The sequence below is a fragment of the Meles meles genome, chromosome 20 (assembly GCF_922984935.1).
Source record: "Meles meles chromosome 20, mMelMel3.1 paternal haplotype, whole genome shotgun sequence".
Classification (NCBI taxonomy): domain Eukaryota; kingdom Metazoa; phylum Chordata; class Mammalia; order Carnivora; family Mustelidae; genus Meles; species Meles meles.
This window is the reverse complement of record NC_060085.1, coordinates 32,215,211-32,239,853: the sequence shown is the minus strand read 5'-3', so window position 1 is coordinate 32,239,853 and position 24,643 is coordinate 32,215,211. Positions and strand designations below refer to the sequence as shown.

Genomic DNA, 24,643 nt, shown 5'->3' with positions numbered 1-24,643 from the left:
TTAAATGAACCTCTGCATGGCCTAATTCTCTCTCTCTCCCTTTCCCCTCACCCCCTCCTGCTTGCTCATGTACACTCTCTCACATGAATAAATCTTAAAAAAAAAAAAGTAAAAAAATATAACGGTGCTAATATAAGTACCTGTTTTGCAGTACTTTGTAAGGATAAATGAGGCAATGCATACAAAGCTCTGGTATAGTGCTTGGCACACAGGAAGTGGCCAAGTAATGAGAGTCACTAATACTAGTTACTAGGTATTGGTTAAAGTGCTTAATTTTTCGAGTTCTGAAGTACTTCTTTTTTTTTTTTTTTTTTTTTTTTTTTTTATTTAATTATGCAACAGAGAGAGATCACAATCAGGCAGAGAGAGAGAGAGAGAGAAGCAGGCTCCCTGCTCAGCAGAGAGCCCGATGCGGGACTCGATCCCAGGACCCTGAGATCATGACCTGAGCGAAGGCAGTGGCTTAACGCACTGAGCCACCCAGGCTCCCCTGAAGTACTTCTTAAAAGCGTTTTCCCAGTGTTAAGTAAAATGTGTATGTAAACCATGCAGCTAACAGGATTTGACATGTTTCATAATTCTTAAATGCCATTTATTGAAATCCTATATTTAAGGAGATGCTTTTATTTCAGAATTACTAGTGAGAAGAAAAAAGAGGATCTCTGCAAAATCGTTACAAACACTTACATGGCAATGGGTGAATACTAGTGCCTACCAATTTGACTAATCTATCTGGATGGTTTGGTTTTTAAACTACAAAAAAATTAGTTGTTTTATTTGTTACCCTGACATAACTATCTCTTTAATGAGAAGAGACTATGATTCATGGAGAGACTGTAAACTCACAGAACAGATTATTTTCAGTAACAGCCACCAGCTTTTAGGAAAACATCTACCAAACACACAAGATCTTTTAAAGAAATAGCCATTGCAGCTGCCAGTTAACAATGAAAAGCTCCTCAGACATGAAGCTAAGGAAGAGAAGAGGAATAGAAAGTGTAGTACATAAAATCTACAGTAAACTCGGAGCTCGTACAGTGGTTCATCAGAGGAGACAGAAAAAGGCCTAGAAACAGGAATAAAGGGAAGGAAGAAAATAAATTTCCTATTCAGAGGCCGAAAAAAAGCACAGAGTTTATCTTGGGAAAGAAAACCCCGATGATGTAATAGAGGGATTGAGGCACACTGTCATTTATTCCTACAAAACCAGTTATTCCAAAACCGAAACCATTTCTCTCTTCACGGCACACTGTTAGTCAACCAAAAAGAGGGTGCTGGAACACAGGAAGCAATAACGAACAAGGGTCTTTCAAACTTTATATCCAACAGGGAAACAAATGTTACTGCAGTGAGCACTACTGGGCCTCCCCAACAAGAAGCCAAAGAACTTTATTAGCAGGTAGTCTATATTGTTCTTTCCTCTAGGCAGACCAATTTTGCAAATTCAGCCAAGACCTGTGTCGTGATAACTCCTTCTACCTGGTAGTAACACCCCAAATCTAACAGGAAGGCCACATTTTAGTAACAGTGGTGGCTTACTTTCCATCATCACAGGATACTAACGGACAGCTTTTGGTAAGGACTACAAAGCATGGAGGAATCCTTTTAGGAAAGGGACGCCTAAGGTAAGGAAGGTATAGGGCCAGAAACAGCAGCACTAGCCCAGGTGGAGGGAACAGCATGTGCAAGGATTCAGCATATGCACGGTTTCAGAAGTAGGAAAGAGCCCGGAGTGTGTGATGAATCGGAAGGAGGCTAATTACCCCCAGGGGCAGTGTAGGTAAAGGGGAAAATGAAGGTGAGGAGGCTGGACAGCCTGGCAGAGGCAAGACCAAGCAAGGCTGTGGGCCACAGGAAAAGAATCTGAATTTTCACAGGGCTACAAAGCCCGATGGGACCTGCCACCCCAACTCACCCCAAGCCCTCAGCATGTGACTTCTACCGTTCCCCAGCCACCCTGGCCCTCTGCCTTTCTGTCAACACCCTAGGATCCTCTCCCACCAGGGCCTTTGGATTTGCTGTTCCTTCTGCCTGAAGCTCATCCATGATATCCAGATGACTCACACCTTCATAGTCTGTAAGTCTTGGTTCAGAAAACTCCTCACCCTATTTCAAATTGTACCCTTCCATACACATCTTTCTCCAGAACACTCATTACCACCTAACATTCACAGGTTCTTTTTTTTTTTTTTTAATTGTTGCCGATCTCCTCCACTAGAATAGAAGCTCTATGAGGGCAGTTCTGGAACCCTGAAAATTAGAACAGTATCTAGCACAAAGTAGATGCTCAGTAAATACAGGCTGACTGACTGAATGAATACTAACAAAAAGAAACACTTAGGGTGCCTGGGTGGCTCAGTCAGTTGGGCATCTGCCTTTGGCTCGGGTCATGATCCTGGCTCCTGGGATCAAGTCCTACATCAAGGGGTTTCTCCCTCTGCCTCTGCCCCTCTCTCTCATGGATAAATAAAAATCTTTAAAAAAAAAAAAAAAAAGAAAGAAAAGAAAAGAAACATTTAAGAGTTTTACCAGAGAGAAACAATCCACTTTAGACTTTAGAAATTATATTTTAAAACCTCACTTTCTGAATTTATCCTTACCTAGACATGCGAGATTTCACGTGAAGGAGGTAAGCTAATGCCGCACAGGCCTCCAACTTCTACTTTAGCCATGACCAATTCAATTTCCAGACAGCTACCATGCTAAGCTCTTGACACCCACCCTCGGGAGAGACCTTCCTCTTGCTGCAACCAGCTCACCTCCTGCCCTCCTGTGTAGCCAGGTTCCAGGCTCCTTCGCAGAGATGTCCCCACCTCAGAAGCTGCTCCCACACGAGACTGGCTAACTCCTTCAAGGATTAACAAGAGCTCCAACTCTCCCTTTCAATTCCAGGAAGCCTCCCCCTTACCTAACCCCTGCTTTCCCACCAACTCATTCTGTCCTCCACTCCAGAGTTATTAAGATTCCCGATTTCCTGGGCTTATCCTCTCACCATCCAAGGCCTCATAGGACTTGCTAGGAAGTTTGGATTTCCTCCAAGTGCACTGGGAAGCCTCCAAAGGATACATAACTGCCAGTTTACTTGGCTATCCACCCTCCTCCACCCCATCTAGATACTTGGAAAAAGTGGCGGACAAAATTCTTTTTCCTGTTCACTCTCAAGAGATGACCTCCTAACTTCTCCCTTACTTCACGGAAAGAACTAATTACCTTATCTTCTCCCAATTCCACATTTTACCTATAACTGAATCTACAATCTTTATTACAACAGAAAAAAAGCCTCATTGTATCCAAAGTTGACCTGTCTACTTGGGCTCTGATTGCATCCCCTTTTCCCATCTCAAGGTATTATCCTTGTGATGATCCATCTTCTCCCATGCGATCAATTATGCCCCACTCCTGGATTCTTCCAGTGGCAGACAAATATACCCTAGTATTATCCAAAATAAATAAAACAAGATAAAATGGAATAAAATAAACCTTCCCTAGTCTCCTTTATCCATGCTCCTGCTGCATTATCTTCATTCTCTCTCAGAGCAAAACCCTTTGGTCACCTGCCCACATCTGTCCTCTCCACTTTTTCAGTGCTGGTCCTCACAGCCCCCTGCAACAATCCCCCTCCCAACCACCCTGCAACAGCCCCCTCCAATGAGGTGCCTGTCTCTCCGACTCTTCCGATTAAGGTTATTAACCACCTCCACACTGCCAATCCAACGATCAGTTCCCTGGCCTGGCTTGGCTTCATTTCACACAGCATCTGACACAGGCAATCGCCCCTCAATTAAAGTCTTTCTTCTCTTGAATTCTACACCACCACTCACCTGGATTCCCTTCCCGCCCACTGGAGCTTCCTCCCTCCCCCTGCAGATTCCTCCTATGCACCCACCTCCTCAAGGAGGACTCTGCTGTTGGCCCTCCTTATGGATACTGGCACCTTGAAGGAACTCACCCTGACCCCCAGTCTTCCATATTCTCTGTACACTGGTGACACAGACTGACACACGGCCGCCCACGCGGGCCGTTCTGCCGAGCCCCAAACACTCAGCTGCCGACTCCACAGCTACATGTGAATGCTAAGTACATCACACGCGTTGTGGCCCAAACCTGAGCTCCTGACCTCGTCTCCGCTTTCTCCACCATTCCTCAGCTTACTAAAGTACCACTCAGCTGCTCAATTCTTACCCTTCTCCATCATCCACATCCAATTCTTCACTAAGTCACATCAAACCTGCCTCCAAAACATACCCTTAACAGGACCCCCTGTCTATAACTGCCACCACCACCACCACCTCTCACCTAGCTGCCTGGCCCACACCCTCCCCTCAAATCACTCAGCATACAAGAGCTGGTGGTTTTCACACTTCACAATCAGGACATTGCCCTGCTGAAGCCTCCCATTATGCTGAGGATAAACCCAAATCTTGACCGTGACCTTTGTGAACTGACCTTCATAAGCCTCATTTTCCTGTACTCTTCTTCATTCCCATCTCAGAAGCTGTGTACTTGCTTTTTCCTTCTGCTTGGCACACTCTTTCCCCCCATCCCAGAAGATCCGGTGACCACTTCTTTCACACCATTCCTATTTCAGCTCCAGTGCTAGATTCTCAGAAAAGCCTTCCTCGGTCAAGTTAGCTAGAACTCTCCTCCCACCCCCACTCATTAGCCTACTTTACAGCACTCTACGCCCTTGAAAAATGTTTGTGTATTTACTGTGTCTCCCTCTGGCAGAGGGCAGGGGCTCTTTCTGACTTGTGTCACTCTATCCCCAACACCCATGAGAGAACCTGGCACTTAGTGGGTAACTCCATAAATATTTGCTGACCAACTGCCTGACTGGGGGGTTAGGGCTGTGCCTTCGTACCTTGTTTGCAGTTGTACCCTCAGACTCTAGGCCAGCAAAAGGTACACATAAAATGTCTATCACACATTTGTGGGATAAAAACTAAATGAACTAAGGCAAAACAGCCAGAGGATTCTCAAGGCAGGAATCATGCTGGACAAAATATCCTGAGGCCAGCCAAAAGACAAGGTCTGGACCTTGTCAGGAAATAAAATGACCAGGCCAGCAAGTCTGAGTCCTGCCTATTGTGAAGTGCTCAGAGCAGCTACAGGGGTGTCCTTGATCAAGTATGAATCTCCCTAAGCCCAAATCCTGTAACCGAAGACTTAAAATTGGCCAGAACAGGATTACAGAGAATGACAGTTTTCATGTCCCATATTTCCGTGATCTGTAAAATCCTTACAATGAATAGGTATTAACTTCTAGAACAATGATTTTTTTTTTCCCCATTAAAACATATCTGCCTATATAGTTTCCAAAGAGAACAAGGTAACTTAAATGAAGAACTGCTTCAAGCTGGACTGGAAATTTCCAAGAATTAAAAAGGCAATTTTCTAAATTCCCTCACCAGGCAGAAAACCCCTTGTGACCACCACCACACACATACACCAAATCACATAAATAGGAGTGCCTCTGTCATCATATCCACTGCACAATCTGGTGAGGATGACTTGTTCTACTAGCTGTAATTTACCTTTCTTGCTCAGAAGAAGAGGTTTGTAAAACATTTTAAGAAGCTACCTAAAGACAAACGTGAGGCTTCCAAAAGAGGAGCAGTGCCACTGTGCACACGCAGGAGCGGGTAAAAAAAGCCACACTGGTGGGGCACCTGGGTGGCTCAGTGGGTTAAGCCACTGCCTTCGGCTCAGGTCATGATCTCAGGGTCCTGGGATCGAGTCCCACATCGGGCTCTCTGCTCAGCGGACAGCCTGCTTCCCTTCCTCTCTCTCTGCCTGCCTCTCTGTGATTTCCCTCTGTCAAATAAATAAAATCTTAAAAAAAAAAAAAAAAAAGCCACACTGGTATGTTCTCTGCAAATCAAAAAGAGAGGACTAAAGGAGGAAACAAGAAATGTCAATTCCCACTTCTCATTTTTACTAGAGTCCAAGAAAACTCGAAACCTGGGTTCATTTCCTACCCTCTGCTCCCTTGAGCATACTGAGGTTTCCTCTGACTGCCAACATATGGCCTGCTGAAGGAAAACTGGCATCTCACTTCCTGCTGCTCCCTGACCATTGTGGTCCACCGCCTGATCAGGGGCATGCTCATGACACTGCGTTCTCATTACTGATAAAATTAACAGAATTAGCAATTAACATTTAGTGAACAGTTGGTCTGCTAGACACTGTACCAAGTGCTGAAACTGCATTATGCCATTTAATCCTCCCAACCACTATGAGGTATTACTACTATTCCCATTTTATAGGCCAGTCAACTGAGGCTTAGCAAAGCTATGCAGCAGTTACTCAGCAAGTACAGCCTAGATTTGAGCCCAGGTTTGTGTAACTCCAGAATTGGTAGTTGCCACAACTGCCTCTAAAGTTGCCTTTATCAAACTTACTACATGGAACCCCTTTCCTGCATAACTCCTAAGAGCAGCACAGAGAAGCAAGGCTGCATGACCGACACTTTGGGAAACTGATTTTTTTTTTTTAAAGATTTATTTATTTATTTATTTGACAGACAGAGATCACAAGTAGGCAGAGAGGCAGGCAGAGAGAGAGGGGGAAGCAGATTCCCTGAGGAGCAGAGAGCCCGATGCAGGGCTCAATCCCAGGACCCGGGGATCAAGCCCCACACTGGGCTCTCTGCTCAGAGGGAGCCTGCTTCTCCCTCTCCCTCTGCTGCTCCCCCTGCCTGTATTCTTTTTCTCTGTCAAATAAATAAATAAAATTTTTAAAAATAAATGAATAAAACACTGTTCTCAAGTGCCAAAATACATGATGACCTCCAAGAAGTCAAAAAGGAAATGAGAAAAACAAGAACAGTGCACTGCGCTTTTCTTAAACTTTCTTCAATTTTAAAAAATTGCCCTGTATTCCTGAACAGTGACCCTCATACTTTTATAATGGGAAGAATTATATGTGTGTCTAATTACATACATTCTAGAATGCCAGCAACCCTAGCACTGATCTCCTATTTATTTAGGAAACTTTCTGGTTTGAAATAGAGAAGCCTGGGTCCATTGGTTAAAAACATTGTTCTTTTTCCTGCTGCACTACTGGGGTTCAAGATTGTGGAAACCATCCGTATAACCTGAGAGGGAGACATTTTCTGTTTTAAGATTGTGGATATAACTGACAAAAACCTATGACTTTTGCTTGCCATAAACTTACACAGAACAGAAAAAGCACTTCATGTTAACAGGGTCTTTATTACAAAGAGGAACAAGAACACTTAATCTAGTTTTACGGTGAGTGCCTGAAATGCAAAAATCATTCTTTTCCTTCTTTTGCTCATTTATAATAATCCCTGCTGTACAAGATGAATATAAATGTAATCCTCTGCCTTTCTCTCAAAAGTACAGTAACTCCAACTGTTAAGTCTACTAACAGGCTTCTTTTTCTCCTTAGAACCTCAATCAAAAAATACTTTAATAATCAGAGGGGCACATTTATTAAAAATACTGCCATAAACTTTGAATATCAATGTGATTAAAAGCAATCTTGCACTGAAATACTATTTAAATAGTGGAATTTCATTTCTTTTTTAAAGGATTCTTTCTAATGGCACAAATCCCAGATGATTGTGTTTGCTATCTGCTGCAACCTTAGCTTTCATTTAATCTTTTTTTAAAGCCAATTACTTCTAACGCAAACTGCACAGGCTTCCCCTCCCCCTCAAAGAAAAGATTTTATAAAAGAACTGCTAAATACAACGTATAAACTGCTGTAAGGCACGGCAAGGAAAAGGCTCTGGTATCTTTAAAATAAATTTGGAGGGGAGGGTGGTAAGGTTCGGTTTTTCTAGCTGAGCATACAGAGAACAAGGGTCATAACAACCTGCTCAAGCTCGTGAAAAGCAGGTGAGCTGTCTGGAACGGACTCAGCACAGCAGAGGGCCACGCACGTGGGCCACGGAGACAGGCAGATCTGGGTTAGTCTCTTACATGCTCTGTGATCGTGTTGAGGTACCTCATTTCTCTGAGCCTCAGTTTCCTCCTCTGTAAAAGTGGAAATGGTACTACCTAGATCACACAAGTGCTGCGAAGATTACCTAAGGAGACACTTGTGCTGGCACAGAATGAAAGGGCTCACCAAACGTAAGCTGTCCACACCCCTCTAGGTACTCTGTGAGACACAGCACCGAGAAGGCATGATGTGCTTATGAGAAATGAGGCCATAGAACATGTAGGTCGCACTCAATAAGGATGCATAAATTCCTCATGCTTCACCCCCAAAGTTAAAGGTCCCAAGAAACAAAACTGTACCTGGGTTAAAGCTCAGGAACCCCATCCTACTACAGCTCATGTACAGGATTTCTGCAAACAAGGCCTTGAGGGTTGAAGAATTCAGCATGGACTGTACCAGGTGTTACGCTCTTCAGCGAATACAGAGTCTTAAAAATGTGAGACACAACGCACACATACAGATGCTGTGTACCTTCTCCATCAATCAAAATGAAGATTTGTTTCCTGGTGAATCTGCCTTATCATTCCCAAGACGACCTCCCAACCAGGCTTCAGTCTTTCTAAACCAAATGCAAGGGCAGAAATGCTGAAGAACTGGAGTCAGGTACCCCTCTGAAGACCCCATGGAAGTCTGAATCTTTCTCCAGTCGGGCTTAACAGAAGCCAAGCACCACCCCCACAATTTAAGGCCCTTGAAAGCTGAGACAATAACAGCTCTGTTCATGCTCTGTATCTGAATTGCTCTGAAACAGATCTATGTCCTAGAGAAGTAGCAGTAAATGACAAAAGTGGACAAGGACAGGATTCTTCCTACAAAAAACCATACAGAGAGTTATATGTTCCTTCTAACCCAACATACTTCTTCAATACCAAATAAACTTTTGGATTAAGAAGAATGAATTTTAGTATTTTAAAGATTGTCCCCTTCAGAACAGAAAAGTCCAAGGAGTACCAAAAGCAGATTCTGCAGAATGAGTTTCCCTTCATTAACCAAGGAACCCATTAGAACAAGAACTGGCAAATTTTTTCTGTCAAGAGCCAAACAGTCAATTGTCGGCCTGGCAGACCCATAAGCCGAAGCATGGCTTCGACTGCACCTGTTTGACGCTGCTGTTCATGTACGCAGAAAGCTGCCACAGACAATCAGTACAGGAGCGGCTGGGGCTGTGTGCAATGAAACCTCACTATGGACTCAGAATCGCGTGTGTTTTTCACAGGTCATGGAATAATCGTTTTCTTTTAAGGTTTCCCTCTAGTGCTTCAACATGTAGAAACCATTCTGGGCTGCAGGCCCAGTTTGGTCCACATACGGGCTATAGTTTGCACTAAAAGAGCTAAGGAGCCAAAATCACAGGGAAGGAATCCCTGTTGTGGGAGGGTCTTGAGGCCTCCAGGGGGTCTTTCACCCTCAAGTCAGTGCAGACTTCAGAGGCAGAGAGTCACATACAGGAACTGTCAGCAAGGACACTGCCCACTATCAACGCAGCCCTAACTCCCATGCACAAAGCATCAAATGTGGGTGACCTGCAACTGAATCACCTGAGTGCTCCTGAAATGAGTATTAACAGAATTCTGATGCAGTGAACTTGAATCTCACTGATTCCCATCTGAGGCTCAGTTTCCATCTCCACTAGAGATGTAGGCAGAATGCAAACAATGCCACCTGCAGAACCCTCACACACCCTTGGAAGAGGTCAGAAAATGGCAGCCTGGCTTGCCTCAAAAGAACACAGAGCTCACATATAGGCTCCCATTTTGCGGGAGGCAAGCTGAAATCTATGTAAGCAGAGAAAAGAAAACCAAGAGAAATCATATGCTGTCTGGAACATGCTTCCAAATAATTCTGTGTAGGGAATAGGGTAGAGGTGAAACAAGACTGGGCCATGATTCATGAGTTGTTTAAGCAGTATGATGGATACAAGGAGGCTCATTAAAATTTTTTCTGTACTTCTGTAGATTTCAAATTGTCCGTAAGAAAAAGTTGGGGAAAGAAACAAGACAGAAACCCTAGAGAAAAACAGAAATGTTCTTCACTTCAGGAAGAGGGTTGTATGCCTATAATGCAATTACTTTTAGAGTACTTCACATGGATACCTATTTGTTTTCAGTAACTGACTGAACATTTTTCCCCCTAGGAAAGAAAAATTTGGTACTGTTGACTCCATCTCTGTTGACTGAGTCTATCCACCTCCTCACCAGTCTTTTATTTTCCTTTCTTTTAATCTAGCTGCCTGTAGATGCCAACTAACCTCTTTTTCATCTTGCCCTAGACTCCATTATGTCATCTTTATTATGACAGGGAAATCACCTGTCATCAAGTGTGGATATCACTCTGGGTTGCCATCCTACTCCCTTGCCTAAATATCACAGATAAGAGAGGTGGTGTCCTGTCTGCACTTTCTGGAAAGTGTAAATGGAGTGCTAAACTCAGGACAAAGCAACAGGAAGTGCTGAAAGACAGCCTCTGGCCTCCCTTGGGGCCTAAAGCCTATCTTCCACAGAGTAGGTACTTGGGGGGGTCACAGTTGGGGTGTCACAGTCGAAAATTTATCATTTGACCTCTTCATCCTTGAGTGACTCAGTTGAATCTTTCTAAGTAGCCCAATTAATCCATTTTGGGTCACAAATATTTTCTGAGCACAACCTGTGCAGAAGCTGAATATGCCTCCATTGACAATGCTCCGGTCCTCTGGGAGCGGATATTCTAATGAAAGAGTCACCACATAATACATACTTTCCAATGGTGACAGTTTTAAGTGTTTATTGGAAGGAAAAGTACAGGCTACTTTGACTGTTTCACAACAGGTGGCTTAAAAGAGGTTAAGGATGACTTTCCAAAGAAAATGTCATTTTTCTAACTCTACTGTTGACCCTCACAATGACATAATTTATTTTTTAAAATCTGCCATGAAATTAAGGCATTTAACATTTTCATTTTTTAAGGCTCTCTATATGTTCAGGCATATATTTTCCATATATCATTATGGAAACCTTAATCAGTTACTCATACCAATTGAGTTCACCTAAAAATAATTTTGTTAAATGTAGAATTTCACAAGTCACCTTTGGAAAAGAGAGTAATTTGTTTTCTGAGTTTAATCATTTGAAAAAAGTAGAAATTATTATCCATCTATTTCCACCCAGATCAACTCTGTTATCAACTAATATTATAAATTACAGAAAACAAAAAGCAATAAAAACATGAGGATGCAAACAAAAAATAGGCTGACGTCTGAAAGATAACTGCAATTTTATCCTAACATTTGCCCACTTGTGCTAATAGGAAGAAAAAGGATGATATATTAGCTAAACCACAAATAATCTCACTTCCATCTAAATCAATACTTCTAACCTCTCCTGCAGCATTAGCCCTTGGGCAGTCTTGTCATGAGGGAACTGGCCTAACTGAGCTACAAGAGGAAAAAGAAAAAGAAATCCTGGCTTAGGAGTTTTGAATTTTGGTGTTAGAGATATATGAAGGATCCTCAAGAATTCAAGAGAAGCTGTTAATGCCTGCCATAAAAAGTAGACATACACAGTTTTTCCTAAGATTCCAAGGCAACCATGACCATCCTGAAGCCCATTCAAGTCCCAGACTAAAATCCCCTGACCTAGATAAATACCAAATTCAGAATCAAATCTAAGAGCTTCAACAGCTTAAAGGGTTGTAAGAATTAGTATGCACAGTGATTTTCCATACGTTATCTAATTTAACGTCCACTCCAACAACCGTGGGAAGCAGTTACCATCACCTCCTTTTACAAAGAGGGAAAGCTAGATTCCGAGAGGTAAAACAACAAATGCAAGGTTAAGCAACCTGCTCTCATACCCAGGTTTTTAACCTGTAGGTCCACAATCATGAACTGGATGAGAACTCAAGAAGTCTGGTCCAGGGGCGCTTGGGTGGCTCAGTCAGTTAAGCGGCTACCTTTGGCTCAGGTCTTGATCTCAGGATCCTGGCACTAAGCCCCATATCAGGCTCTCAGCTCAGCTCATAGTCTGCTTCTCCCTCTCCCTCTCTTCCCACTTCTTATGCTCTCTCTCTCTCTCACATAAATAAATACAATATTAAAAAGAAAAAGAAAAAAAAAGTCTGGTCCATAGTCCTAGACATCTTCCAACATGGGAAGTTTCTGATTCTTAGCGCTTCGACAATATGATCAATTTATCTACATTTTCATCTCAATTCAACCTCCTTGTTAAGAGGAATTAGTACAGATTTAGTTCCAAACACCTCTTCTTGGAAACAAATAATCCTAACCAAAGACAAAAATAACTTGTCTAATAATTTTTGATAAATTTAAAAAGTATTTTCACTTCTTTTTTTTTGTTTTTAGATTTTTTTTTTTTTTAATTTATTTGACAGAGAGAGAGCTTAGTCCGGGAAAGGGACAGAGGGAGAAGCGGACTCCCCAATGAGAAAGAAACCTGACATGGGGCTCAATCCCAGGACCTTGGGATCATGATCTGAGCCAAAGGCAGTCACTTAACCAACTGAGCTACCCAGGTGCCCCTGTATTTTCATTTCTTAAACAGTCTAAAACGAGCTATTTCTTAGACAAACAGAGCCCACTGCCTGAGTGCTGAATGTTCTCATGCTTGAGTTTTAAAATTGTCTCAAAATCCATCAAGTCACAAATGAATCAAGAACTGACTGAATTAAAAACTTCAGTCTCTACTCAAAGCTGCCAGGCAGAATTTCAGCCATCCTGGTCCCTTCAGCATCCTCTGAATGGTTAGAGCACCTTTTTAAAAAAACAGCACCTTTAATAATCATTCATCATTTGATATGCCAGAAGCATACACAACCAAATCTATGATCCCTTTTTGCCTCAAGAAGGTAATTGAGAGGTCTTAGATCCTCATGGTGAAAACCTGCTGATGAGTATGTCCCAGCAGAAAATAATATGACAAAAATTGGGTTCAGGCCACTAAATTTGGTTGGGTCAGTCCAGACCAAGTTGCCCAGTAAAACACTAATAAACTTACTCATCCTCTATTGGGGAATTACCAATAATTAGCACACTGTTTTCACACAGATTTAGAAACCCTTTATGGGAAATGTATCCACACCCAAAGAATAAAAACTAAGAACAAGAGTGGGTCAGGTCTTCTAACACTCTACTCCAACTGTTTCCTATGAGAGTTGCCACCTAGTGATTTTAATTTTTTAAGCTCAGGCGGACTGCCAACTCAACACTAAAACCGGACTAACAACTGATTTTTCCTATTGCAACATCGCGAGCAAGTCCTTTGCTTTCCCTCGCTTTCCTTCAAACTCAAACAGCGATTCTCATTTTCAAAATCAACTAATTTGCTCTATAATCTGTTCCAATTGGAAGCCCTCATAGAGCTGCCACTGGTATTACTCTTCCTCCCAGTGCCAACAGGCCAACAAGAGGCCAGTTCAAAACACCAAAACAGCGAACGTGGGGGGAAAAAAAAAAGGCTCTAAAAACAAGAAGTAAATATGGAGACAGTAACAATGGGCCTACTCTGGACTTTAAAACATTCAGCTTGCCGAAGTTCTACCTATTCTTGGGCTCTGGACATTATGCCAAAGTTAATGGCTACACGTGAGGAATGAAATTGCATTGGGGAATATAAACTCAGTATTTTGGATACCAAAACTCATGTAAGGCCTTGTCCTTACTACCACTAAAAGAGCAACTTAAATTGAACCTAAAGCCGACTGGCCTCCAGAAGTCCCTTTGGACTGCAGTGTGCCCAGGCCTGGCACAGGCATTAGATAGCAAAGTTGACTATTCAAAGAAAAAATAAATCTGAAAAAAAGTCTGACGATTTCTAGATACCAGAGCTTCCATTTAGAAACACACCTTTAGCTACAAGTATTTCCCTAAGTATCAAACAGTTTTATTAAAAACTGACTATAATCAGACTCTAGTTTCACTAACTACGGGCACTAAAGCCTTGTTTCACCAAATAAAATTCTGGACTTTTTCCTGCCCTGATCTTGGCAGCTCACAGACACAACTCTGGCGAACTGCTCCTCAAGCAGCTCTCACACTCACACACTCACACTCACATACACACACACCCCCTCTGGCTAACTGCTCCTCAGTTGTAACGATCCTTTTGAGGCATCCTAAACTTTGTAGCTTAAATCCCATAGAAATAAGGCCACACGGATAAAGCGTATCTTTTCTCAAGTTTGAAATCAATTCTGATTGCCAGCAGAAAATTTCTGGTGGCAAAATTTCCTTTCCAAAGCCTCCTAAAGCATGCGTGAAAATGCTTCCGAAGGTGAAAAATTTCTTTCTCCACTTGTGTTTCTTGGGAAGAGGATCAGACCAGAAGGATTTGGGTTAAATTCACTGCCGGTCCCCAAACCTTATCACTGAGCAATGCACCTCATGCTGCACCAAGTTAGGCCTAGAAGTGAAGGGTTCCGGGACGCTCCCCATTACAGGAAGCCCCGGAAACCAGATTTTCCCAACGTTCCGCTCTCTCCCTTCTTCCTCCTCAGACAGCAGAATCCTCACGGGGATAAGGAGTCGGTAAGATGGGATAAAGTCTCCCACCCTGGCGAAGCCGGCAAGAAATTTCCTCAGGGCTTGCAGAAACTCCAGTGGGAGGCTGGACTCACCTTCGCGACAGAGCCCCATGACTTCGCGGTTTTTCCCAAACTCCTTGAAACTTTCGTCCAATTCCGTCCCTAGGAGATACACACACACAGGAGGAGGGGAAAGGCAGATCAGTGGCCGGGAGTGTGACGCACGCTGACGCACGCACGGAGTAGGTGCGGGCACCTCCGCGTACCCCAACCGAGCGATAGCATCTCTGACCCCCGAAGGGGCGGGTCACAGGGTGGGGGGAGGGGGAAAGGGTCAGAGGATGGAGGACAGGGGGAGACTTGGGGAACAGGAGGGCGTGGACACTCACCGTCCTTCCCTGGAAGTTTGGAAGCCTCGACCCACAGATTCCAAGGCTGTCCCAGCATCGCTTCTGGACTGGGCAGGGGCCTGCGCTCCCCGACGGTCGCCATTGCGGCGGCGGTCGAGGTGGAGGCGGCGCCGGGGCCGCCGTCCTCCGGCCGGAGGCGCCGCGGCGGCGGCGGCGGCTGCTGCCGCTGGGGCTGCGGAGGCTGCTGTTGCTGCTGCCGGGCGGCCGCCGCCACTGCTCCGCCCGCTGCCGCCGCCGCTCGGCGCGGCTCCCCCCTGACGTCATCCACGGCCCGCTCCGACATTCTTTCCGCTCCTACAATGTAACAAAAAAGGGGGAAAAGAGTCGCGCGGGGGCCGCTTTTAAGGAGGCGCCGGGGAGTTCCGGCGGCGTGCGCGGCCCGCAGGCCGGGTGGGGCGCGCTGACAGCGCCCCCCGGCTGCCCAGCCCTCCCAACCCGCCTCCTCCCGGGCCACCCCCCGCCCCGGGCGCAAAGTCCGCGGCGCGGGATAGCTTTCGCTTTCGACTCCCGTGGCCCCTCGGGGGAGGGGACGAGCCGCCGGCGGCCCGCCACCGCGGCGCAGGGTCCCTTGCATGACTCTGCCGCCGAGACCCACACGGAGGCCGGCGCCCGGAGCTGCTCCCGCCTCGGCTGCCCGCGGCGGGGAGGCCCAAAGACGCATCCCCGACCCTCGGGCTGCCCACCCTGAGGCCGCTCGCATCCCCGGGCCGGGCCCGGCGGCCCCGCTCCTTCCTTCCGTCCGCGCGTCCGTCCGAGCGGCGGCGCCCGACCGGCTCCCTTAAGCAGAGGCGCCTCCCGCCGCCTCCTCCCCCTCGCCGGTCCCTCCCTCTCAGCTCGCTCGGGCGAAGTTTGCACGTCAAGCCCCCAGAGTGGAGCCAGGGCGAAGTCGGAAACGCAGCCACCTATGGAGAAGCGAGCGGGCCGGCGGGCCCCGAAGCACCATCGAGTGTTGTCGCCGTCCGGCCCTCCGGCCAGGGGCTTTGGACCAGGGGCGCAGGGGCTGGTGCAGGGAGCGCTTCGCTCTCAGCTCGCGGGCGGCCGCGCAGCTGTCAAAAAGCATGAATGGCAAGCCGCCGCCTAATATGTAGGAAACCACGGGCCGGCAAGGAAATGCGGCCCAGGTGCCATCCCAGGTGTCAGCCCGAAGCCTGATGCTCGCCCGATGCCCACCACTAGAGGTCACAGCGTGCGCCCGGGGAACTTGAACTTCTCATTTAGCAAAGAGACCATAAAATCAGTGTAAGATGAAGAGAGAGAGACGGAACTGAATCCGTGTACATGTTTTGGAGGCACTATCCGAAATTTCTCTGTTTCCCCTTCCACTGCCCCTAGAAGTGATTTGTTCGCCCCCCGCCCCAGAGGGGGGGTGGAATCTTGCCATTTTAAAATCGAACTCGTTTTTAATTCGAGTTGTTAGTCCCTCCCTTTTCATAGTTGCCTTTGCTTGGGCGGGCGGGAACCCAGGGCTTGGAGAATATACAGCATTCCTAGAAAATGTGTTTAGAAGATAGTGTTTGTCAGGTTTTGTACACTAAATTAAGCACTAACCCACAAAATTTAGCACCCCTCCCCAACACACACACACACAGGATGCAAAGCTTTTGCTTAAGTGATACGTAAAGAGAGCAAAATAAAAGTCTACTTAATAGGGGCGCCTGGGTGGCTCAGTGGGTTAAAGCCTCTGCCTTCCGCTCACGTCATGATCCCAGAGTTCTGGGATCAAGCCCCGCATCTGGCTCTTTGCTCAGCGGGGAGCCTGCTTCCTCCTCTCTCCTCTCTCTCTCTCTCTGCCTGCTTCTCTGCCTACTTGTGATTTCTGTCAAATGAATAAAAATAAAATTTTTTTAAAAAGTCTACTTAATAAATTACAGCATGTGAAGTACTTGAAACAGCAGCAGACCACACCAGGCACCTTTAATAAGTGCTCTGTTGTTTCAAACTGGTGGGAGAATCTGAAGTCTGAGACAGAACAAGGATTTGACCAGGTTTCACATGGCAATAATATCAGCACTCCTGAGGCAGATGTGTCATAGTTGTTTGCTTACAGGTGCTTTCTCTAGGTGGGGAAGCAGAAGGTTTCGTGTTTTTTATTTTGAATATCTGCTGTGACAGAGGTGGCCAACTTCTCTGCTACAGAAAGAAAGTCCAACTTGCAGAAACAAAAATAAGAGCAAAAATTAAGAAGGAAATGTTCCTGCAACCTAAACTTAATTCAGGGCTCTTAAAGAATTTCAGCTGAAATTTTACAAGCTTTAAAAATACACACATACAGGGGCGCCTGGGTGGCTCAGTGGGTTACGCCTCTGCCTTCGGCTGGGGTCATGATCTCAGGGTCCCGGGATCGAGCCCGGCATCGGGCTCTCTGCTTGGCGGGAGGCCTGCTTCCACCTCTCTCCCTCTGCCTGCCTCTCTGCCTGCTTGTGATCTCTGTCAAATAAATAAAATTTTAAAAAAAAATACACACATACATATATACACTTACACATGCATTTTTTATTTTATAAAGATTTAGAAATAACAGTGTAAAATTTTCCTGGATTGCATGCAAACCTAAGTTCCAAAAAGTGAAATTATGCATGCTTTCTGTCGTTATCTAAGAAGTAGTAAATACAGGGGTCAGTCGTTAAGTGTCTGACTCTTGATTTTGGCTCAGGTCATGATCTCAGGGTAGTGAGATTAAACCCCTCTCCGGCTCTGGGCTCAGTGTGGAGTCTACGTAAGATTCTCTCTCTCCTTCTTCCTCTGCTTCTCCCCCAGTCACACACCCTCTAAATAAATAAATAAATAAATAACATCTTAAATTTTTTTTAAAAGGTAGTAAAACAAAATAACCAAAAATGGTGGAAATAATTGGAAGGATAAAATCATTCTAAGGCCTTAACTTCCTGTAGAAGTTACCAGTGAGAAAAATGCCTGGGCAAAACATGTAATTAACCCTGTTAGTATCAAGGGTTCCTACCTCTTAATATAGGCCCTCAATACTGGAAAAGGAAGTTCTCATTGTACTTTCAACTTTTCATTCATCCCAAAGCACTGAAAAATTTACAGAATCACATAAAAATGTCCAATTTCTGTTTTCCTAGATTAAAGTACACAGTTTATTAATTGCTTTGAATTTTTTAGTTCAGTATTTAAGATAAATGAAAATTTGAATTTTAATGTCATTTGGACCTGCCATTTAAAAAAAAAAAAAAGCTTAGGGCCACGCAGCTATATAGATACGAAAGGGAGCTGGCCTTTTGAGTATAGCCCTTCTAATATCTGAGAGAGCAGTGTGAGAACAAAAATAAGGGGAAGAATGGCAAACATGAAGTACAGACTAACTTCCCCAAGACGCGTCTTGGTTTCCCTGTTTTTACATGTGAAATCCTTCAAGATTCACTAATACAACCTTTAGCCAATGGGCTCAACATAGCACTTTATCATACTTCGCCTTCTGTCCTTATTGTTGCTCAATACCTCTTTTTTTTCTTCATAGTTTTTGAGTGGTTTAATAAAGAAAACACAACAGGACTTTAAGTGAAAAATACTAAATATCCTCCTAGCATTATGATAGTTATTATGAGAAACTGTGAATAATAACAACAAGCAGTACTGAGTACCCGCTAGGGGCCAAGCACTGCCCAAGGTACCTTACTGTATTATCGCACCTGATATTCAAAACTGTATATGGTAGAAGCTGTATTTCTTGCAACTTACAAATAAGGACAATGAAGGAGGGCTCTGGAAGCCAGGTGCTATGAATTTTTTCTGGGTCCATACACTGGCTCTTCTACTTACAAACTGTCATCAGAGCAAATGACCTAACCTGACTTGTCTGTACTTCAGCCTCCTAATATGGAAAATCGAGATAAAGCCAGGATTCTTCTGAGGAAAAGATCCATAGAAAGCACTTGGTACAAAGCTTAAAACAAAATAAACCCTATCATAAGGGTCTAATATCAAACTAAGCAACCCAGATCAATTCTTATCTATGAAATTTATTTGAATTTAAAGTTGAAGATGTGGGTACCAAAAGAATAACAGGTAACTCTGGCACCTGCCCACCAATGCTATTCTGCTGCAGCCAATGCATCTTACTGCACTGTCTTCACCCATAAGTACGTCCTAAATCCTCCCAGACTCTGATATCCATAGTTGGTCTGGGTTTCCCAATAGTTCAACTGAGTCACGACAAAAGTCAAAACTGGTAACTGAGAAAGTACAGTGTTCTGATATGCAAATTTGGGCAACATTTCCAAACTACTCCTTATAAATAAGGCATGGGTCTATAAAGAAGAGCACAGCAGACACTCAAATTTTACCTACCAGGCCATAATAAAAAAACCTGATGACTTCTTACCTAAATACCCCTCCTCCACACCCAAATATTTAAAATGAAAATTACCAATACAATTTGTATTCATTTAATGTAATTATTTTAATACAGTAGTGTCCCTTGTATGCTATCAATCCGTGTTCCTACTAGTGTACTGGTGATGTCTTACAGCTCTGAAGATCTTCACTACCCATCCGTACAGATAAATGATATGTTTCATAAGGTCTGAGTAATGAGGACTCAATTTTTCAAACACTTCCTGATTGCCTAACACATATCTGGCGCTGACCCGCACAAGGTAAACACAACACAGTAATTTTGTTGAGGACCTGATAAGAATAAGAAGTAGGGGAAAAAATTTAATTCATCAAAATGCTCTTATGCAAAAGGCTGTCACCACCAATTAGACTGTATGTGGCTTAAGAACTAGGCCGTCAGATGTGAAATGCTGCCAAATTCTGGGCATTTCATCCCTTCCAGGGATGCATTTAAAATATGGCCTTACTTCACCATCCAAATTTAGGGATGTTCCCAGTAGGTGCCAAGGGTAACAAGGTCTCTCTTTACAAAAAGTATTCTTTGCACAGCAGATTCACTTGTAAAATGCTTTGTTCAAAGGCCAAAGGCATCACTAAGTGAAAAAAATAGAAGTTGATCTTTTCCAGTCTTTAAATTCGGTTTTACGTAAAATGGCTGAAACTGTCCAAAACTTCTAAGATGCACCCCATACAACCAGCCATTTTATTTGGAAAGTGAAACAACACAAAACAAATAAACAAACAAACAAAAAAAGACCACAGGTCCCACTACAACATTTTACTAAACTTGAAAACCAGTAATTACAGTATATTTATCTGTGCAAATTACAGGGTTGGTAACAGAGATTCTCCATTATCAACCCCAAAGGATTGCAGTTATTTGAGTAACAAGAAACTCAGATCCCCTGAATTAGGAATGTGTTGGTTTTGGTTTCTTTATTTCTCCTAAAATTGGCTGAGCCTTTATTCATATCCTCTCTCCTTCCTCTGACCACACCTCTCTCTCTCTTCCTTTCTTCTCCAGAGCCAGGGCTCTGCTCTCTTCCGCATGTGGGGCTGGCAGGCAAGGACCCTTTAACCATGCTCCCTCTAGTGAAATACTTGCAGCCTGTCATGAATACCTCTACTCCAGCAGGGGGAGAACAGTGGAAGGAGGAAATTGAATTCAGCTCAGTAGCTGGCATTGCTCACAACCAAAGGCAAAATTAGAAATAATAAGGATAGCTGCAGAGGTGGAAACTTAAGGATGATGGGTAGTTACCTTTTTAAAGATTTAACCTATACACATATTCATTCTATAAGCTGTGCCCAGGTGCCAAGAGATCCAAAATTTTGAGTTCTGAGTTTGCTTTCTTAATCACAAGCGTAAGCTACAGGTGAATTCTCCCAAAGAAACATTCACCAGTAATAGCAAACTGAAGGAAGAGAAAATTTAAAAATAAAAATAATAGGGGCTCCTCAGTGGCTTAGTTAGGTTAAGCATCTGCCTTCAGCTCAGATCACTGGGATCCTGGGATCAAGCCCTGCATCGGGCTACGCTTCAGGCTCCCTGTTTGGCAGGAAGTCAGCTTCTCCTTCTCCCTCTGCAGCCCCCCTGCTTGTGCTGTCTCTCTCACACACACTCTCTCCCAAATAAATAAAATCTTAAAAATAAAAAAATACAAAATACAAATAGTAAGTTTTAACTTTAAACTGAATAAAGACCAAGTGTTCTAGGGACTTAATATTGGCCCCTAATTTTAAACTACTGACAAACTTGATTTAAAATCTTCACTTAAAGCCTTTAAGTAGCTAAAAGAGAGAGAAAGAATAGAAAAAAGTTATGGGAAAAAATGGAGAAGTCAGACTAGCATTTAGCTATAAAAAGAAGCTGACTATATAAAGTTCTAGTGCACTGCCTCAGATGCAATAAAATGCAAAGATTAAACACATTGTTAAAAATTATTTCTGAAATCTTTCTATTGATACAGGTTTCACTGACATGACTGTAAATATCACCACCTATGGGCCCAGCAGTTAAGAACATGAGTTCTAGAGCCGGTCTGCCCAGGCCGAATCCCTGCGCAACCATATGTGGTGTAATTCTGGGGAAACCATTTAACCTCTCTGTGCCTATTTCCTCATCTATAAAATTAGTAAAACAGGAGTATCTACTTTATGAGGAAAATTAGGAAAACTCACAGTACAAAAGCACCCTGTAAGTGTTAGCTCTTTTTATTAACACCGTGTCTGTCACACAGAAAGTCCCAATTTTAATGGAACCACGCTACAGTGTGAGGTCAGTCTTGCAGAATGAGAATGGTTTTAGTTATGTCAGTCCTCACTCTACCAGTTGTCGGGACTCCCCACTGACCACTGAAGTCAGTAAAAGCTTCTCATCTAGCACTCCAGGCCCTCGCAAGTTGGTTCCATTTCACCACAACCACAGTGCTCCCTCCAGGAGTGCTCTACAGTCCAGCCAAAATGACCAATCTATAGCTTCAAACATGCTCCACACTCCAGAGCCCTGGTGCCCAGGCTTTGTTCATAAAGGTCACTCTACTTATCATACTTTGCCTCTGTTGGTTTAAATCCTACTTGCTCAACTAAGGACCTCCTCAAATTCCATTTCTTTAGCAAAATCTTCCCCGATTCCTCACACTAAGCACATGAGAACTCATCTCCACCTCTAAATCATAGGATTTCATGGATTGAGGTTAAGAATTCATGTTCGAGGGACGCCTGGGTGGCTCAGTAGAGTAAGCTGCTGCCTTCGGCTCAGGTCATGATCCCAGGATCCTGGGATCAAGTCCCGCATCAGGCTTCTTGCTCAGTGGGAAGCCTGCTTCTCTCTCTGCCTCTGCCTGCCACTCTGCCTGCTTGTGCTGTCTCTCTCTCTGACAAATAAATAAATAAAATCTTTTTTTTTAAGATTTTATTTATTTATTTGATAGACAGAGATCACAAGCAGGCAGAGAGGCAGGCAGAGAGAGAGGAGGAAGCAGGCTCCCTGCTAAGCAGAGAGCCCAACTCGGGACTCGATCCCAGGACCCTGGGATCATGACCGGAGCCGAAGGCAGAGGCTTTAACCCACTGAGCCACCCAGGTGCCCCTAAATAAATAAAATCTTAAAAAAAAAAAAAAAAGAGTTCATGCTCAAAATCAAGGTGGCAAAGAGATACATGCTTAGTCTTCCCAGGGATCAAACATTTGCATTCCCAACATAAGGGTGTCATTGGGAGCTTAGAATGTACCTACCCACAAACCTGGGGTGTGTGGTGGCCAGTTCCCACAACTAGTCAGCAAAATGCTTTAAGGCTGAACTCTAGGACTAACAGTACAGGTGTGTCAGTGCAAAGGGAAGGAACAACACATCTTCTTCCTTCTTTCCTCAGCAAAGTTCCAGCTCTGAGCAAAGTCCTAGATTCCACAAATTCAACCCCTCTGACTTTTCCCCATTCTTTGTGATCCTGTAGCCATCGGGTTTGTACTGCTTCCCAAAGGACAGACTGTTCCACAGAGGCTTTCATCCCCTGTCCACCGCCAAAATAAAACCTTCCTTTTCTTAGCAAACATTAATGGCACACAGATTTAACTACTTTTCACTAAACATGTGAATGAATGAATAAAGTTTTCTGTCTTCAGCCCCTAAACCTAACACATATTCTCTCATACAGAAGGGAGACCTTAACCCAAAAGACTTTATAGATGTGATGGTCCCTAAACCTGTCTTCCTAGAAACACACAATTACTGCACCCCCATGGCCATTCTGATTTTAAATGCTACAATCTGAAAGAAGGCAAAGTTTCTGACAGTTTAACCTCTTTAACCTTTTATGGATCAATTTAAAAATCTGCAGGACTCTTCTGCACATTCTACCACAACCTCCTCCCCACCAAACTGCTCTAAGTAAAGGAACTTCAGCAGAGGCAGAAAAACAGAATTGAAACAAAATTGCTACTGTTGAGGAGTCTACCTTTGCTACTTTCCAGAGTCTCTTGCCTCTCTCCACTTCAGAAAACAGGTGTTTTTGTTTTCTTAGGAAACAGGTATTTTCACAAAGCATTAGGATTTTTCCAAATGGTTTCTGTGGGGGAGTGGCAGCAGAAGACAGCAACCATATGTAAGTGGTTAGTAAGCTAGAATCTGACTTACCAGGTATTTCTTAAAAACAGAGCCAAATAGATAAGTGGGGCTTCACCAAAACCATTAAACCTTTGGGTTTCAAAGGACACCTTCAGGAAAATAAAAAGACAACGCACAAGGAGAAAATTTTTGCAAACTGTGTATTCTAATAAGAGACATATCTGGAACGTATAAAGAATTCTTATAACCTAAAAACAGGGGGAGGCAAATAATCTAATTTTCAAAACTGGCAAAGGATTTCATAGACGTTTGTCCAAAAAGATAACACAAATAACCAACAAGCAAAGGAAAAGATATCCAATATCATTTTTCATTTCAGAAATACATACATGTGTTACCTAGGTAGCTCAGTAGGTTAAGCATCTGCCTTCGGCATAGGTCATGATCCTAGGGTCCTGGGATCAAGCCCTACTTCAGGCTCCCTGCTCAGTGAGGAGCCTGCTTCTCCCTCTCCCCCTGCCTGCTTTTCCCCTGCTTGTGCACAAGCTCCCTCTGTCTGTCATATGAATAAAAATCCACAAGAGATACTGATTCCCACCCATTAGGATGTCTATTATCAAAACAAAACAGAAAATAACAAGTCTTGGCAAAGATGTAGAAAAACTGGAATTCTTGTATATTGCTGGTAGGAATGTAAAATGGTACAATCCCTGTGGAAAAGTCTGGCACTCCTTCAAAAGGTTAAACACAGATTTGCAATAAGATCCTGTAATTCTACTTCTAGATATATACTCAAAAGATTTGAAAGCAAGGACTCAAACACAGATTTGTACACCAATATTCATAACAGCATTACTTACAACAACTAAAAGGTAGAAGCAATCCAAGTGTTCATCAACTGATGGAGGAATAAAATTGTGCATATCCATACAATGGACTATTATTCAGCCACTAAAAGGAGTAAAGTACTGATACATGCTACGACATAGATGAGCCTAAAAAACAAGCTAAGGAAAAGAAGCCTGACACAAAAGGCCACATATTATATGATTTCATTTCTTTTTTTTTTTTTTTTATGATTTCATTTCTATACAATATCCAGAATAGGCAAATCTCCACATACAGAAAACAAACAGGTGGCTTTCAGGGCCTGGAGAGGGGAAAATGAGGAGTTACTACTTGATGCAAATAGGGTTCTCCTTTGGGAGTAATGAAAATGTTTAGACCTATATTGAGGGGACAGTTATACAATACCATGAATACATTAAAGACTATTATATGGGTGAATCTGTGGTATTTGAATTATATCTCAATTTTTTTTTAAGCC

At 43.6% G+C, this 24,643-nt stretch overlaps 1 protein-coding gene across 3 annotated transcripts in view; it reads right to left on the bottom strand.

The window, feature by feature from the left end:
• Positions 1-24,643, bottom strand: part of ATXN7 (ataxin 7) — a 138,066-nt gene that overhangs the window by 76,404 nt on the left and 37,019 nt on the right. The window contains exons 1-3 of one of the 3 annotated variants that reach the window (XM_045991242.1): positions 15,578-15,643; positions 14,874-15,188; positions 14,578-14,646 (exon numbers count right to left, since the gene is read on the bottom strand). In XM_045991242.1, the coding sequence (XP_045847198.1) occupies positions 14,578-14,646; positions 14,874-15,177 (373 nt within the window). In that variant the 5' untranslated portion in view covers positions 15,178-15,188; positions 15,578-15,643. Of the gene's footprint in view, positions 1-14,577; positions 14,647-14,873; positions 15,189-15,489; positions 15,510-15,577; positions 15,644-24,643 lie in introns of those variants that run through there. The other 2 variants (XM_045991243.1, XM_045991241.1) reach the window with 2 other exon arrangements.